General features: G+C 37.8%; 2 protein-coding genes across 2 annotated transcripts; both read right to left on the reverse strand.

Annotated features, from left to right (window-relative positions):
* Window positions 1–8,760: 8,760 nt before the first annotated feature.
* LOC120351111 (beta-mannosidase-like) lies at window positions 8,761–13,122 on the reverse strand. The gene is made up of 2 exons (XM_039427120.1): window positions 13,025–13,122; window positions 8,761–9,081 (listed from the first exon to the last, which is right to left on the reverse strand). The coding sequence occupies exons 1-2, from the start codon at window positions 13,064–13,066 to the stop codon at window positions 8,761–8,763; spliced, it is 363 nt and encodes a 120-aa protein (XP_039283054.1). The 5' UTR covers window positions 13,067–13,122.
* Window positions 13,123–13,333: 211 nt separating this feature from the next.
* Window positions 13,334–14,398, reverse strand: LOC120351112 (beta-mannosidase-like). The gene is made up of 3 exons (XM_039427121.1): window positions 14,197–14,398; window positions 13,396–13,545; window positions 13,334–13,341 (listed from the first exon to the last, which is right to left on the reverse strand). Exons 1-3 carry the CDS (start codon window positions 14,336–14,338, stop codon window positions 13,334–13,336), a joined length of 300 nt encoding a protein of 99 aa, XP_039283055.1. The 5' UTR covers window positions 14,339–14,398.
* Window positions 14,399–17,711: the final 3,313 nt, after the last annotated feature.

Raw genomic sequence — 17,711 nt, forward strand, 5'->3', positions numbered from 1 at the left:
CTACAACGTTGATGGAAAGATACATTTTCAAGATGTTCGATGTTTCTGAACGGGTAGTATTATAGTCCGATTTTTACTCTAATATTGACGTATGAAGGAGGCTCCTTTTTCCTTTTATATTATCCTGAAATGCAAAATTTACAAAAACCTTGTATATACGTCGACGCGAAATTCAAAAAGGAACATACCTGTCAAATTTCAAGAAAATCTATTACCGCGTTTCGCCGTAAATGCGCAACATATAAACATTCAAACATTTAAACATCAAGAGCCAAACCGTCGACTTGAATCTTAAGGTGCGTACAGACTGTCGCTCTGCTCCGCAACCGAACGTCACTCCAGCAGAGCGATTGATGATCGACCGGCGAGCAACAGTGGTTCGACCAGGGAACGCGAGAAGATCTAACATCTTCCGTAACGTTCATGATGGGTGCGTGGGCGGAGCGACTGTGGTTCGATGGTGGTACGAGGGAGGAGCGTGCTCGGTGCGGGTTGGAAGCGCGAATATGTGTACGCAGCTTAAGACCTCACTTCGCTCAGTCAAATATATGACGTTAATTTGAGCATAGCGTCTTCCGTATTACGCCCTTTTTGGAAACCGAATTGGTTCGAGCTGAAAAACGTATTTTTAGACAGGAATACAACTAACCTCATCCTAACAAGTTTTTCTAATACTTTGGCAAAAACCGATAGAAGAGCGATTGGTCTATAGTTACTCGGATTTTGTCTATCACCAGATTTGAATATTGGGATGATGATTGCTTTTTTAACCCCTTGGGATATATACCTGAGCTCAGACTCAAATTGAACAGGTAGGCAAGAATCTCTGCTAGAAAATCAATCACCTTTTTTACAACCCCAATTCCAATATTATCGTAGCCAGGAGCTTTTCTAGATTTCATGGACATTACTACAGTTTTGACTTCCGAAGCAGTAACCGGAAAGAAGAACATTGAGGCCGGATTTCTAACTAAAGGAAAATAATTTCTGAGTTCGTTTGCTCTTGGAGCTCACTTCCCTCAGAATTGTGCTTAGTCGAACCTCTATACAACGAAGTCGATTATCCCGAGAAAAAATTCGCTGCCGAGAGGTATTCGTTATTGAGAGGTTATGTCAAGAAAACTGCCACGATCCTATGGATCTTATAATATCGTATCACGGCGGTAAATAAATGAATATGGTACATGAAACATATCATCGCGAACGTAGGTAGGGTACCTATTAGGCCAATATTATATTTTATATTCCAATAATTTCAATGGAAATCTGAAAATTCATGCTGTCGATAAAAAACATGTTTTTTGAATATTTGTAGAACGTAATAAGTAAGTAAACTCACCAATTTATTTCCAGAAAGCTTGATTTGTACTATTAGTAGAGTTTAATCAAAGTACATATTCTGTAGCAATATTTTTCAACTTTATACACTACTATTAGATGGAACGCAAAATACGGTTATTTTGTCAATATCTTCACTATAATAACTCAAATTTCCTATTTTTTTGTTTTATGTTTGAAAAGTGAGTAATATCGGTTGAATTTTGCATTTGAATAAAAAATCATGTTTGATAAACGACTTACATTTATTCAAACAGTCGGACATGTCTGGTACACTATTTTTTAGTTTTAATCCTTGCCTGATGATTTGAAAGCCTCTAGAACTTTTTGATCTGACGGATTCTTCTCCTCAGGTTCGTCACAGTCATCATCATCATCATAGTCAGTTCAAAGAATTGAAATGTGTGACAAAAGCAAGAATGGGAAAAAAGTCCAGTCGTTCACCTGCCTGGTCTACAATAATGAACCCATCGACAAAAGACAGAGATGATTGGCGCAAATTGATACGGAGAGCCCACCCCAAACGACATGGGAAAATGATGATGAAATACTTTATGAACTAATAAGGATATTAAAGGGGATGGGATAAAATATTAATTTTATTTCAACTTGAAAGCTCTTGGAATTCAATTTCCAGTAGCTTGCATTCAATTTCCGACATGTGTTTCACCCTCTATTGCTCTATTGACTGTCTACCACTCTATCTTCTTCCTTCTTCCTACCTGAATTGCCATTATTTTTAGTCTATTGACCTTTCTGCTGAAACTAAAAAATTCCTTGAAATGACCGTCTGCTTCCTATACACACTACACTTTGTGTGTTGAAGTCAAGAGAAAGCTTTGTTGTTGAGAGGTCCGAAATTCGTTAAATAGAGGTAAATAAGCAGCAAAAACTCTAAAATGTCATGGGACCAGGTAAAAATTCGTTGTGTAGAGGATTTCGTTATAGAGAGGTTCGACTGTAGTTTATTTTTAATGTCTACACGACTGAGTATGTGTGAAGTTGACCAAGGTTTATGCTCATTATATTTCCCCGAATTTCTAATTAGTTTATCCGAACGTGCATATTCAATACTCTCGTTGAGGATTTTTAAAAATTCGTCAAATGCAGAGTTGACCTGTGATTAAGGACGCTTTCCCAGTTAGTATTTTGTAGTCTGATAGAGAGGGCTTGTGTGTCAATACTTTTTACTTTCTTATCAGTTCTGTTATTCGTTGATGAGTTATTTGATCGATTCATTGTTAAGATGAAATTGGATTGAACAGTGGTCAGTTATTCCGCTATTTATAACATTAATTATTGGATTAAAATTGTGTTGTGGCAGTACATCGGAAGAATAGGTGATCTATGCAATCATTGACGTATTGTAAATTCTTGTGTGCTAGTTTACATAATAAATTAATCCAAAGCTGGACAAGATAAAATTGTATTCATCGACATGCATGTTATCCTCAAGCAAGTCAATATTTATATCACCCGTGAATATAACATTTTCTTCTCTTTCTAGTGTTGATAGCAAGCCTTTTATCTCATCGAGAAAATATTCCTTAGGCAATGAGTGAAATCTATAGATTGCGACGATGCTCAATTTAACATTATCTATTGTGAAACTAACTTTCAGCCCATCTGCCGAAATAATTGTAATCTTATCAGCAGTAGCAACAACACTCTCGTCTAAATACACAGCCAGTATTATTACAGTATTATTATTACAGTCAGTAAAACAATTGTATCCTTTTATTGAGAACAAGTTAGATTCGTCACTGTAAATCCGTTTCCGTCAAAATTATGCAAGTTGGTTTTACTGGTTAGTTTTCTACATGAATAGAAAATAGATCAAAATTCTCACGCAAGCTTCTTATATTTTGAATTGAACAAGAAAAGGATTTATTATGCGTCATTTAGAATAGGAATTTTACTTTAATTAGTAAGTTAATTATTGAATGAGGCTAGCTACTTTTATTTGTATTTGAGAGTGTAAATGTGTTCAATAGCATACCAATTAGAATGGCTTAAATTACTTACATCTTTAACGGATTCAACATTTACATCGTACTGTCTATTTGTAACTTTTAGCTTATCTAGATCATCCACATTTTCGAGTGATATCACTGGCTTACCATCGTTTTTCTCATAAGAATCTTGCCATTTCGTATCCACAGGTACTTGTATCCTCTTTCAGTCTTTGCAGCTTTCGCCAGGGCCAGCACTTTCCTTCTCTCCGGAGCAAGGCTCTCGTTCACATACAGGGGAACGTCGGAAGGAAGATTCAAGTGACGGGTCGAAAAGTCTCTCTTCACTCGTCGCTTACGTAGTAATTCCTTTTTGTCTATTCTGCTCATGAGTTTTACAATAATCGACGGAGTCTTGCTTTGGGAGACGGTGACAGTTGTCGATTTGAAGATCAGTTATCTCATGTCACAACGCCTTGCTCACTGATTTCACTATTCCGATTAAGTCCTCGTTTTTCTCTTGTGGATAGTTGTGTAGCTCTAGGCAGTTGGAGCGAGTATACTGTTGCAAATCAGAAACTGCTCGTTGTAGGTCCTGGTTCTGTTTTTTCAGAGTCCTGATCTCTGTCGCTTGATTATCAATTTTTTGGAGGCACAATTTAAGCTGAACCTCCTGACTTTCGAGTTTATTAAGAATGTCTGCGACACCATCATGACACGTGTCGATGGATTTTCCCAGATCAAGTTCCAATTTGCGGATGTCTGCTCGTACTTCACCTATCACCTGGACGACTTGTTTCAGCGAGATGTCGTCTGAAGAGATGGAAGTTTCGAGGGCGATACTCCTCCTCCTCTTCCTTTGAATATTAATGTGAATATCTTCTGAACGGTTTGAGATATCGATATGCGGTTTCCGCCATTCATTTTTTCTTGAAATTTCATATCGAAATCATGTATCGCATGACCACCTTCCTATTAAAAAAAAAGTTGCATTCAATATGGCGGATCCAAGATGGTGAACCATATTTTCAAAGTCATAGTAAAGTAGTATTTTCAATTTGAGTAGGATCCCCGATCACACCCACCATCAAATTACCTTTGTGTATGAGATATGAAGCCGTTCTCGGACTTTTTTCTCTCCTTTCTGCTTTGAATAGTATTGATTAATAATGTGCATATCTTCTAAACGGTTTGAGATATCGATATGCGGTTTCCGCCATTCATTTTTTCTTGAAATTTCATATCGAAATCATGTATCGCATGACCACCTTCCTATTAAAAAAAAAGTTGCATTCAATATGGCGGATCCAAGATGGTGGACCATATTTTCAAAGTCATAGTAAAGTAGTATTTTCAATTTGAGTACGATCCTCGATCACACCCACCATTAAATTACCTTTGTGTATGACATATGAAGCCGTTCTCGGACTTTTTTCTCTCCTTTCTGCTTTGAATAGTATTGATTAATAATGTGAATATCTTCTTAACGGTTTGAGATATCGATATGCGGTTTTCACTATTCTTTTTTCTTAGAATTTTGTATCGGAAACATTGTATCGCATGACCACCTTCCTATTTAAAAAAATAAAGTTGCATTCAATATGGTGGATCCGAGATGGCGGACCTGATTTTTGAAGTCATAGTTAAGTAGTATTTCCAATTTGAGTAGGATCCCCAATCACACCCAACAACAAATTACCTTTGTGTATGAGATATGAAGCCGTTCTCGGACTTTTCACCCACTCTGTATAGTGCTCATAGTGAATATCTTTGTGATTTTTCTGGCTTCAAATTTATCAAGTTTTAAAAATATTTAAGCATTATCAACTGTCACATCATTAATCTTTTCACCTTTATGGTTAACCTAGATACAACATGTTTAGTATTATCTATCAATTTTTGTGATTTTTTGTGATCGAGGGTTCGTGGTTTGTTTATGTATACACGTGCTTATTAACTGCATGCGTTTTCTTATTGCCGATATAGCATTGGATGAGTTCAAAGCCACTGATCAATTCCATTGGGGTTTTTTTTACGTTCAGTAAAAAACCTGATCACAGATTAGTGATCACAGATGAACCACAGAATGGAAAGTCGGCTAGTATCTTGACATAATAATCCGCCATCTTGAAAAAAGTGTAGCATTGTAATACAGCAGTAGTTTTAATTTTTAACAAGATGATGCAGTCATGTATCGTGGTCTTGGTGCACTCAAATCTTGGTTAGATTGATACCTTCCATTTTGTGTGTATTCTGTTGCTGAACGGTTGCTCATGAGTCATGACTGACAGATGTTTCCCCTGTTGATCATATTTTGTAAACAAAACTAGAACTTAACCTATTTCATTGTAATCAATTGAAATGGAAAACCATCAGGTGATTGGAGTAGTTTTAAATGCTTTGTAAAATATTTTAAATGTTATTGAATTTATGTAATCATGCATTTCTCTGCTCCCAAATACATTATAATGGAGTCCATTATTTGTAAACAACCTCGTATTCAGCCATGTCTGTTTACATTCAGCTACTCTATTTACATTCTTTTTCATCGGTGGAAAGTACGATTAACTGATCAGTGAACGAACCGGATATGACGTATTTGTTTTCTTATCAGTTAGACCAAAGACCTTGACGAGGTATAAACGCACAATACCAATGCTTTCCCAATGCTAGCTCTTACTTGAAATTAAAGGTTCCATTGAGGTATTTTATCGCGAGATATTATATAATATATATTTTTTTGTAATATTATAGATCACAAAAATCTTCAAGATCTTCAGTATGTAATAATCTTCCAGGCTGTCCCCTTAATAGCCGATTTCAATTCCAAATAATCTAGCGCTGCATGTGAGTCTATGCATCGTTCAATGACAAAACAGTACTTCGTTCAGAGCCACGTTCACTCACTGATCTCATCGTTCACTCACCGATCAGTGGCTTTGAACTTAACTATTGATGAAACTGTAAACGTTTATTTAGCACCTTGTCTTAAAAAACTGTTCTAGCTGAAAAATTAATAATCCATGCCACGTGTAGGCCTATACATTGCATCAGGAAAACGAAGTTTCAAAACTATGTTTTTCTAAACAGATGTTTTTGAGATAATTTCTTTATTTCTTTGAAGCAGCTGTTTCACATTCATCATACTATTATACAGAGTTTGTGAAAATAAAAATATTTATTAATTATCAAAACAATAATATTATTATATTATTATTATTAATAATAATAATAATATTATTATTAAAAATATTAATCAATTAGCAAAACAATATTATTGAGGTTAAGTGGTATCAGGTAGAAATCAATAATAGAACAGATGTTCTTTTTTTAATTTGTATCATATGATTTGGTGAATTTTTATGAAATCAAATATTTTTTTAAGTACCATGAATGAATTTTGAACATTAATTCTGAAAAATCTAGATGGAAAATTGAAATTTGGGCTTCGAGGTGCACGAAATTGATATTTTTAGAATCTATGTGCAAAATTTGGAGATCTAAATCATTTCTGTTTTTCTGGTATGCAATCCACAAGTTGACATGTTTTAATGCAAACAAAAACAACCCTACTCTCTCTTATTATAAAGATAATTATTTGTGTAATAGCTAAGGTAATATTTTGTTAAGTTATTTTTGGTTTTTGCTTGTTAATATTATTGTGTGTTCATTATGTCACACACACCAATATAAACATGTTTGTAAAAAATGAGGTTTTCAAATTCGGTGTAGCTACCGCTTAATAGCATCACTATTTATGTATAAAACGCATTATGTGAAGCTATTTAATGTGTACAGGTTACAATAGGTCTGCAGTATTGTTTTGTGTATGATAATGTGAGCATGGCGTTTTACCAAGATCAACAACGAATGTTCCTTATTGAACACTATTGTACCAGTAGTATTCAACGCCTCCAAATTATTTCCTGTTAATTTTTTTTCAATCGTTCAATAAATAGGCATCAAATACTGAATAAACTAAAAATGCACATTTTAACGAATATAAGAAATACTAGTAGTTCTGTGAACAGTAGATCTAATGCAGTTATAAACCGCAGCCTCCTCTTATACTGTCCATCAGAGTAAATCCTGTCTGTATGTCGTGTCGGCGAGATATCAGTGTGAAAACGGCTAATGGCTGTTAGGGTTGGTGTATCAAAAATGCTAACATCAAAAGCTAATTTCCTTCAAGACATACTGGCATCAGGACAGCCCAAGTTCAAAGCAGAGAAAGTTCGAGAGACAATACTATGTTATTTTAGTTATTAATTGCATGCGTTATTGCACGCAATCAATAGTTCATTTATTTATTTATCCACAATGGAGACAACGGTTTTCCCCAAATAAGTCTCCTTAACAATAAAAATTGTACAGAAACAAATGAAAAAAAAATAATGATAAAAATAATACGAACTTATGCAATAATAAATAATACAAACAACAAGAATACCACCTAATTCAAAAATGAAAAATACAAAGATTTCAAATACTTATGAAAAAAGTAAAAATTGATCAAATTGGGAATTCAAAATTTATAAAAATTAAAGAATATAATAACAAATAATGACAAAAAAATTATCAATAGAATAAATAATATTTATAACTGAACGACGTCCCAACCATAAGCACATCCACACTGGTACACCAACTATATATTTATTTGATCAGATCATGCTTACACAAGATTTAATTATCATATAACGCTTTCCGGAATTTAGCGCGAGAAAACCAGAAGACATCTAGGCGCCCAGACAAGCTGTTATAAGTTCTTTGCATCCTATCTTAATAGTGCATAAAAATTGCATTCAATGAGGCATGCAATGAGGCATTGCATAGTCTGCACAGCTGCTGATTTTTTACCAAGTTGCATTTAGATATTGAATTGCATGCGTCATGGCATGCAGTTTATAATTAACTCGACAGCTGATTTATGATGAATAATTCTATAGTCTGATTTTTACTCTAATATTGACGTATGAAGGAGGCTCCTTTTTCCTTTTATATTATCCTTGAAAAGGATAATATAACCTTGTAAAAACCTTGTACCTTATATACGTCGACGCGCAATTTAAAAAGGAACATACCTGTCAAATTTCATGAAAATCTATTACCGCGTTTAGCCGTAAATGCGCAACATATAAACATTTAAACATTAAGAGAAATGCCAAACCGTCGACTTCAATCTTAGACCTCACTTCGCTCGGTCAATTACTATAGGGATACCTCATAAACAAAAGTATTAAAAAGTGTGGTAAAAAATTCTGCATGTTCTGCGAGAACAAGGCAGACATTTTGAACTTTGTGCTCGAGATAACCCCACAGGAAAACATCTGGAGGCGTAGAATATACTGATAAAATACTGTTCAAGAACACTCGTTGCACTTGGCAAAAAGACATTTTTACATTACTGTAGTCCTACACAAAACAGCACTGCAGACCTAATCACATTAAATGATTTCACAAATATTTTCTATACATAAATAGTGAAGTTATCTCGCGGTAGCCACATACCGAAAATAGAAACCCCACTTTTTACAGACATGTTTACTTTGATGTGCACAACATAATGAACGCACTGTATGATTACTAACCATATTCCAACGGATGGAAAAGCGGGACCCCAGTCCCATGAGAACGACGCTTGCATTTTCCTCAAGAAGTTAATGTGACATTCACCACTCTGCACAGCATCGGGACATTCGGGCGGAATCGAGTAGTTGGAATGGGAGCTCAAGTCCAGAGCGGCTCGAATTGGTGACGCGAATTTCACCTCCAGAGTGTTGTCACCAGTCTGAAACACAATTATTGATTTTACTCACTTTGTTAATTAACAAAAAAAAGAAAACCGTAAAATTTACAAGAAAATATATTCTGTATTCTCATTTCTTCCCATTCACTTCCCTTACTAGCCTCCCCTTATTAAATCGTTAACCTTTGCCTTGGGAGGTTGCATCAAGATAATCAAGATATACTCAACTTTGAACCTGAATTGCTCAGAATACATCTTTGGAGGCACAAACTTTCAGACACAGATCGTCAAGTAATTTGTAAAGGAAAATTGTAGTATCAAGTGATAATATTCCATTGAATAATAAGAATTGGAATGCCGCTTTTGGAATTCTGTATAAATTTGAATAGGAAACCGTTTTAGGATTGTGCTTTTCCGAAAGCTTTACTGGGAAAGGCATAATAATGCAAATAAAATAGAAAATAGTTATTGTTTATTTAGCGTATGGCAGTTTTGTCGAAATTAAGAAAATTTCACACTAAAAGTGCACGGCAAGGGTTGAAATGTACTGTATAGCCTGGGGACTGGCTACAGTAAAGTCGTTAGCCTCACCCAGGTAGGCAAGTCTCTCACATTTGAATATGATGTGGTGCACTGTCTGCTCCATCGCCCCACAGTCACATTGTGGGGAGTCCGCAAGTCCCAATTTGAAAAATGATGCCTTGCATCTCCCATGTTTAGACCGAATTCTGTTAAGTGCCACCCAGATGCGCCGGGGAAGTTCAAAACCAGGAGGCCCAGTGCCTGAGAAATGGCTCTCCGGTATTCCTGGGGGCGCTTCCTCTCTCCATCTTCTGGTCAGAGAGAACCTCTCGTCTCTTAATCGCTCTGCCATCCTGATCACTGGTCTTCTGGACTTTAGCTCCCTTCTATTCAAGTCTGGATTGTCCTGATGAATGGGGAGTAGTTGATTGGAACTTATTCTTCCATAGAGCCGAAGGAGAGTTTGTGCTCTGCAAAGAGGAGGTGGGAGCCAGGGAACTGGAGTGGATCATAAGGTTCCTGAAATTATGCGCATTGAATTGTTCAGTTGCACATCTACAAGATTAGTGTGACAACTGTTGATCAAGGAAGAGGCGCAGTAGTCCGCAGCAGCATACACCAGGCCCAGACTAGACCACCTCAGAGTCGATGAGGATGAGCCCCAAGTTGTGCCACACAGTTTCCGAATGATGTTATTTGTTGTCTTCAACTTGGCTGCTACACTCCTTGGGTGCTGGTTGAAGGAAAGAGTCCTGTCCAGGGTGATGCCAAGATATTTCGGGAACTTATCATGTTTCAAGACAGCACCATTCATTGGGACCCTCAATTCAGCATTTGCCAGTTTATTGCATAGATGGAAGGCTGATACTTCAGTTTTTTCCAGGGCTGGGGCATAGCCTCCATTTGGAACAGTAGTCTGCCAGGACAGCTAAGTCACTTGTTAGTGTCTCCTCTCCGATCCTAAAGCTAGCGCCGCAGTGCAGGATGGTTTCTCACAGCTTGGCGTTGTTGTCATTTGAGATGGGTGTCTGGCTTGGAAGTGTTTCGGTCGCATTGCAGGATGACTGTTAACAGTTGCCGGAAGATCAACAGCTGGGTTTTTTTCGTGATAGAGAAATTCTGATTGCAGATTCGTTCTCAGCGACCCCAAGTTTAGCCTGAAGGCACAGAATGTCAACAATATTTCTAAATAATTGAAAATCATCATGAAAAGTCATTAATATGGTAGTACACCACGTTTCTGGAAACTTTTTACTGGTGACTGGAGTTATTATTGACACACAAAAATAAAAGTAGTCGTTAGAAAGAAAACTGCTGATGAACGCGAATAAGACCGTCACTCCATTGTTCTATTGTCTCGGCTGCTTGGCTGAGCCTGGCTGGGGGGATCAAATAACCGACTGGATTGATCTTTCGTCTGTCCACTAGGCGGAACTACGCCGACCATTGCTGGGTGGAAGATGTTACTGCGGCCGCTCGCATTCCCACCAACGCTGCTATTACTTGCTGTCTCAGCGCCTAGCTAGGTTAAGGTCACCACTCTGTGTAGCCAAAGCCAAATCATCTGCATATGCAAATACTCTAGATTCGACTCTAGGCAGGTCCGAGACATAAAGGTTGAAGAGGAGAGGAGCTAGGACAGACCATTGTCAAGCCTTCTTGTTCGACTCATCCCATGCCCAACCACAACCTGGAAGGATCTGTTTTTCAGCATGTTGTTGACGAGTCTCACTATTATGTTGACATGGAATAACTTTAAATAGTTTATATAATCAGACCTTCTCGCCAAACTGTATCATATGCTGCCTTCAAATCTACAAAGGCTACAGCTGTTTTTCTCTGCCTCTGATATCCAGCCTCAATGAATGTTGTCAGTGTCAAGACTTGATCCTCACAGCTGCGCTCTGGCCTGAAGCCTGCTTGCTCAATAGGGACTGTCTCAAGAATTGCTGTGCTTATCCTACTATAAAGCAGCCTTTCTAGCAATTCATAAACTGAGCTAAGCAGAGCTATTGGCCGTTAGCTTTCGACCTCGTTGGCCATCTTCCCAGGCTTTAAGATTGCTACAATCTTTGACCTTTTCATAGCATGTGGGATCTTTCCAGTGGCAAGTATGTCTGAACAGAGCTGACTTAATCATCGCCAGCATTGAGTAAGAATTCGGGGTGAATTCCATCAAATCCAGGAGCCTTACCAGGTTTCATGTCCCTCAGAGTATTATCTATGTCATCAACACTAAATGGAGCAGAGAAATGTAGGTTTGGCATAGCTCTGTCCCTAAGGATCTTCAGTTGCCTTCTTATCTCATCAGTGTGCTCTAAATTGTGGTTCACTCTGGATATTCTTATAATGTGCTCAGCAACCAAATTAGGCTCAACATCAGTTCCTTGCCTGGCTGGCTTTCTAGCTGCACCAAGTTTTCTTAACAAGCTCCACGCTTGTCGGCTAGAATGTTTAAAATCAAGACTTTCCACTGTTTTGTCCCATCGGTCTATTCTTGCACCATCCAGCTCCTTTAGAAGTTCTTCAGCAACGTGTCCATCTCCACTCTCTTAGAATCTTCTGTAGAGGATGTTGCATTGATCATTCCAGCCAGGCATATATATTTTTTCCTGTATCCTCTTGGAATGTGATTCTTTGCTTTTGCGATTACTGCACCAACAAACCTCTGGTTTTTACTATCCTTGGTGGCAGGTATCCATCGGACACACTTGTCAAGATCTGCTGCATAGTCATTCCACCTTGCCTTAGAAAAGTTCCATCTCGGTCGCTGCACTGTCTGAGTTAATCAGGGGAATCTGGATGCCTATATCAATGAGAACAGGTCTGTGCTGACTATGAGGAAAATCAGATAGGACAGATCGAATTGCAGGTAGCGGTTGTCCAGATCTATTTCTACTGCTGAAGCACAAGTCAGGATTATAGTCTCTTCCCCATGCAGCCGATCTGAACGTCCCTCTTCCTTGCCATCAAAACCCAGATACATATTGAAAATAATAATTAGTAGTGATACAAGGAAATCACATTTGATTAATAATAATCTTCTGATTGACAATAGGATATTTTTGAGATAACGGGTAAGATTAAGCAGTAAGTGTACATCAAGAGAGAGTGCGTTAATGCAATGCAACCAAATGCAATCGGAAAAGCTTATCTGTAGTTAATTGACGCGATTAAAATTTTGAGTTTTAGAGGAAATGTGAATACTTCTTACCAAGTTTATTAAACAATGTTCTACCAAACTCTATCCCTTTTTATTCAATTTTTGTTATTGGTGACTCAGCCTTCAGATTCATTTTTCAAACATCAAACACAACCTAGGGCTTCCAAAATTAATTAATCAAGCACCGCGATTTTTAGCAATGTGATTCTATAGTATAAACAAAATGAATTAATGTACTGATAACTGTTGCAAGTTGCCACATTATGGGTGGAATAAAACTTTGAGAAAACCTAGACTCACCTTCAGATGATTTTTGACATCGAAACGATAACGAACAAACATGTTATTGGCTTTACCGAGGCTGAAATTATTGAGAAATATTTCCGCAATTGTATCCAAACCATTCGAATGCCGCTACTTCAAGCTTCAACCATGAGTTCACCCCCCATCACTATCTTTTTTAGAATATATGAATATTATATGTTAAATATATGAATTTGTCTAGTTGTTATGTTAAGGGAACATATTGGGGAACATAATGGAACCTGTTGCTTCCATTGTAAAATTTTGAATTAATAAACAAAATATTGCGTTTCTAATCCATATTGCCTATAAAGCTATAATATTATTAGAGCCAAGATCTCATATATTAAAAAAAAGAAATTTCTCACCTTGAAAAGAAGTGACGTAAGACCAATCCTCTCTTCCCACCCATCTGTACTCGATGTCATTGTTCTTGTAGAAAAAGTTTTCCTTCAAAATATATGCATTTTTCAAATCTGTATATATTCCTCCAGGCACAATTGCATTGAGTTTGACTGCTGTAAAAACGAGATTAACTTAGCAAATTTATAAAAGAGTTGAAAATTAAAAACTGCTATGTGCAATACATGGAACTAAGATTTGTATCAAATAGAAGGCTTGTGTAAGTGATAAAACTATACCTACTTATGTAATCAAGAGAAGGAATAAAATTTATCAAAATGAACTTTAATTACAAAAAAATGTAATTCAAAATGATGGAGAGGATATCTTAAGAATTGTAGAAGAACTTTCGTTATGTGAGAAAAAATTCACAAAAAATGGAAATACTAAGGCTCATGTGTGGCGACCCACTGTTGGCTGAATGTAATACGAATCATATATTAAGTAAAACCGAATAATAAAGTTTCTCTTATGTCCATAACCAATTAACTATTTTTACCTATTATGAACTATTAAAAAAACTTTTTTTATTCATCCCGTAAATATACAAAAATAAAATCATAAAATGATTTTAATAAGATAGCAATGGATTTTTCAACTCTTTTTTTAAAATTCTATTTGTTGAAACGTCTTGTATCTAAAAATGAATAAGCAAAAAAGATACTGTTTTAACTATAAGGTTCTGAAAAATAAACAAATTAACAATAAGATTGTGACTAGAACATAAGTCAAGGTAAAATAGAAACATTAAAAAAAATTACACTTACAGCTCGAACTATTACTGACAGTCCATCTTTCACTATCCAATGAGATGAATATGGCTTTGTTCATATCATCACAATTATAACCGCAGATGAATTGGAGAAAAAGAGCTGACGCAAAAGCTGATACCAGATAGTTCATCCTCATATTTGATTGATTTTTCAAGAGCCAATTATCAAATCAAATGTCACTGTAATACATTTATAATAATAAGTTTGAGCTTGCTTGAAAACAATCGAATATTAATCAAAATAGCAATTCTAATTCAGATAGGAATGAATTATTATTGGATCCATTGATTATTTGTTGTATTTCTTCAAAAACAACAAAGACAATGCTTCGACGAAGGTGACCACAGAAGTGGCTACAATAAAAAATGATTCCATTCTACACTCAAGTAACTAAACTTAGACTAGCCAAGTGCTATGCACAGGTGAAGTGAGGTAATTGGGCTTAAAACAACAATGCATGATAGATTTTCTAATGATTCTAGACATTGAAGTTAGAGTAATCATATTTTTCTTTCCCGTATTTCTTTAAGTGAAACTGTTGATATTGTGAAATTGTTCCTAGCTGATAGGAAAATTGAAGTGTTTCAGTGTATTGAATTTAACACTAAATTCAATTCATATAAATCGTTTAAAATTGAGGTGCCTTCCGAATCTTTGGAAAGGCTATTAAATTTTGGCCTTCGGGAGCTCTTGTGCGCCGATTCATACCCCACAGAAACCGTGTTAATTCCTGTGTTTGTTTTAGGGAAATCAAGCCTCAACCACTACTCAGGCTTATAAATGATAATACTCAAAAGAATATAAAACTAATTGTGGGTCACTGGAATGCCCAGAGCGTGAGAAACAAACAGGGCTTACTTTCATTGTTTGTAGAAAATGAAAAACTTGACATTTTATGTTTGAATGAACATTTTTTGACTTCTTCTGAAATTGATTTCTATATGAAGATATCAAACCTAGTTCTTGCTTCATTTTTTTGTAGATGTGTGACGAGATGTGGGGGTTGTGCCCTCTATGTTCGAATTGACCTTGACTTCAATGTTATTGATGTAACCCCTTTTTGTTGCGAACTTGACCTTGAAGTGGTTGCCATTTCAGTGCCTAAATTACGTGTTATTATTGTGTCTTTGTATCACTCACCTAGTGGAAATTTTTTGCATTTTTGTGAACTTTTTGAACGGCTATTGATATTTTTAACCAAGAAATATGATTCTGAAATTCTGATTGCTGGTGATTTCAATGTTGATTTTATCAGTGATGCTCCAAAAACTCGATCTGTTATTGAATTGCTAAAATGTTATGGACTGTATATCACCTGCACTGAGCCTACAAGAGGAAGAGCTTGCCTTGACAACGTTGCAGTTAGCTTTCAGTCTGAATTTTGCAGCACAAATGTGATAGAGTTGCATGGGGATGACCACTCTGCTTTGAGGATTGCTTGCATCCTCCCGAAAGCGGCTGAGGCACGTGTCGCGCCCTCTTCTACCTGGCATGCTAATTACATTTTTCGAACGAGACCTGTGCATGAATCGGCCCTTGAAAATTTCAGAGGTGTCTTGTCCAGTACATCCTGGAATGATATTTTCCTCTCCTCAGGTGGTACTGAGTTGTTTGCAGCTTTTTTTCAATATTTTCGTGACAGATTCGATTTCTTTTTTCCTGAAATTGTCAGGCCTCACCGCCCCCAGGCATTAAGGAGGAGACCTAGACATCTGGATGGCCACAGGGAGTGGTATACTGATGATCTGGCCAGACTTAAGGGACTCATGCTCGCCCTCAAGAGCCGATGCGAAGATGGTGATGCTGACAGCTCTGCTAGATATAGAAGCTTTAAATAATTCTACCAGAGAAGGATCGAGCTGGCTAAGAGGTTGGCAACTCACCGACAGATTGAGGATGCACCTAACCAATGCAAAGCTGCCTGGGATGTGATAAATACAAACAGATCCATGCCACGAAAAAGATTGACTTTGCAAGCCCGGATGATTTTAATGGCTTCTTTGTGGGTTCGGTTCAAGATATAGTGGATTCCCTGCCTGATGCTGCCATTGATCCAATTGATATGTTGGAAGGAAGAATCCAGCCGGGACAGGAGCATCTCTCCTTCTTTCGCCCCACCACACCAGCTGCCTTGAGAAAGATCATACGCTCTTTCAAACCCTCAAAAAGTCCAAATGTGTTTGGCATGTCTATGAGCACGCTTCGAGAGGTTGTTGATGCCATTGCAGTTCCTCTCTCTGCATCTGTCAGTGCTTGAGGTCTGGAAATTTTCCTGATTTCTTGAAAACATCAAGAACTGTCCCAGTCTTCAAGAAGGGTGATCGTGGGAACCTTCGTAGTTTCATGTCAATCTCCATAACTCCTGTCTTTGGCAAGGTGATTGAGGCAGTGATAAAGCCTCAGCTGGAGGCGTTTTTCGAGGAGAATGGCCTGTTCTCCAACATGCAGTTTGGTTTCCGAGTTGGGAGATCAACAGTGGGTGCAGTCGACCATGTGGCTGAGCGGATTGATGCTGCCTTCGAGGATGGTGAGTGCTCTGGCTTTGTGTGATCTGAGCCAAGCTTTCGACTTGTGGACCATCACATTCTACTTAGAAAACTCAGTTTCTACCATCTAAGGGACTCGGCCCTTTCCATCTTGGGCTCATACCTTTCTGGAAGGACTCAGCTTGTCTCCCTCAGTGGTGCAAACTCCCAGACCCTTCCGGTGGCTTTTGGTGTTCCTCAGGAATCGGTGCTGGGGCCTACACTGTTCCTTGTCATGATAAACGACCTCGACGACAATGGTTCTTCTCTGATGTTTGCGGATGATGCATCGCTTCTGTCATCGGGTGCTGAGCTTGAGCGTATTTTGGAAGCGTCTGCAGAGCATCTTCGATCTGCCACTTCATGGTTCCTCGCAAATCGATTCCAGCTGAAGACCCAAAGGATCATCTGCAGCTTGTCACGAGAACTGCGTGACCCTCAGAATCCAGTAATGCTGCTGGGTTTTGTCTTGGATTGCAAACTCAGCTGGAACAGTCATTTACAGCAGGTAACCAGCCGACTCTCCCCCATTTGCTTCCTGCTGCTCAGGATGAGGGGTCTGATGACAGAGAGGTATCTCTTAATGATGTATCACGCTCTCTTCCATTGCCACATCACTTATAGATTGCTCCTGTGGGGTCATTCGGCAGGGGCTGCTGATGTCCTGAGGCTGCAAAAGAGAGCTTTAAGAATTATAACAGGCAGCGACCATCTTGCCCACTGTAAGCCCATCTTTTCTCGCTTTGGTGTACTCACTGTCTTCAGCCATTACATCCTCCTGTGCTTGGTGTATGTCAAGAAGATACAACATACTCTAGCTGCCCGTAGTGACATCCACCGCCACAACACCAGGCGCAGTGAGCTGTTGGATATCCCCAGGAGACGCCTCCACCGATCACAGGCCAGTTACAGGATTTCAGCCCTGAAATTCTACAACAAGCTGCCTAATAATGTGAAGCAATTGGATGAGGCCGCCTTCAGGAC

The sequence above is a fragment of the Nilaparvata lugens genome, chromosome 4, assembly GCF_014356525.2.
Source record: "Nilaparvata lugens isolate BPH chromosome 4, ASM1435652v1, whole genome shotgun sequence".
Taxonomy (NCBI): domain Eukaryota; kingdom Metazoa; phylum Arthropoda; class Insecta; order Hemiptera; family Delphacidae; genus Nilaparvata; species Nilaparvata lugens.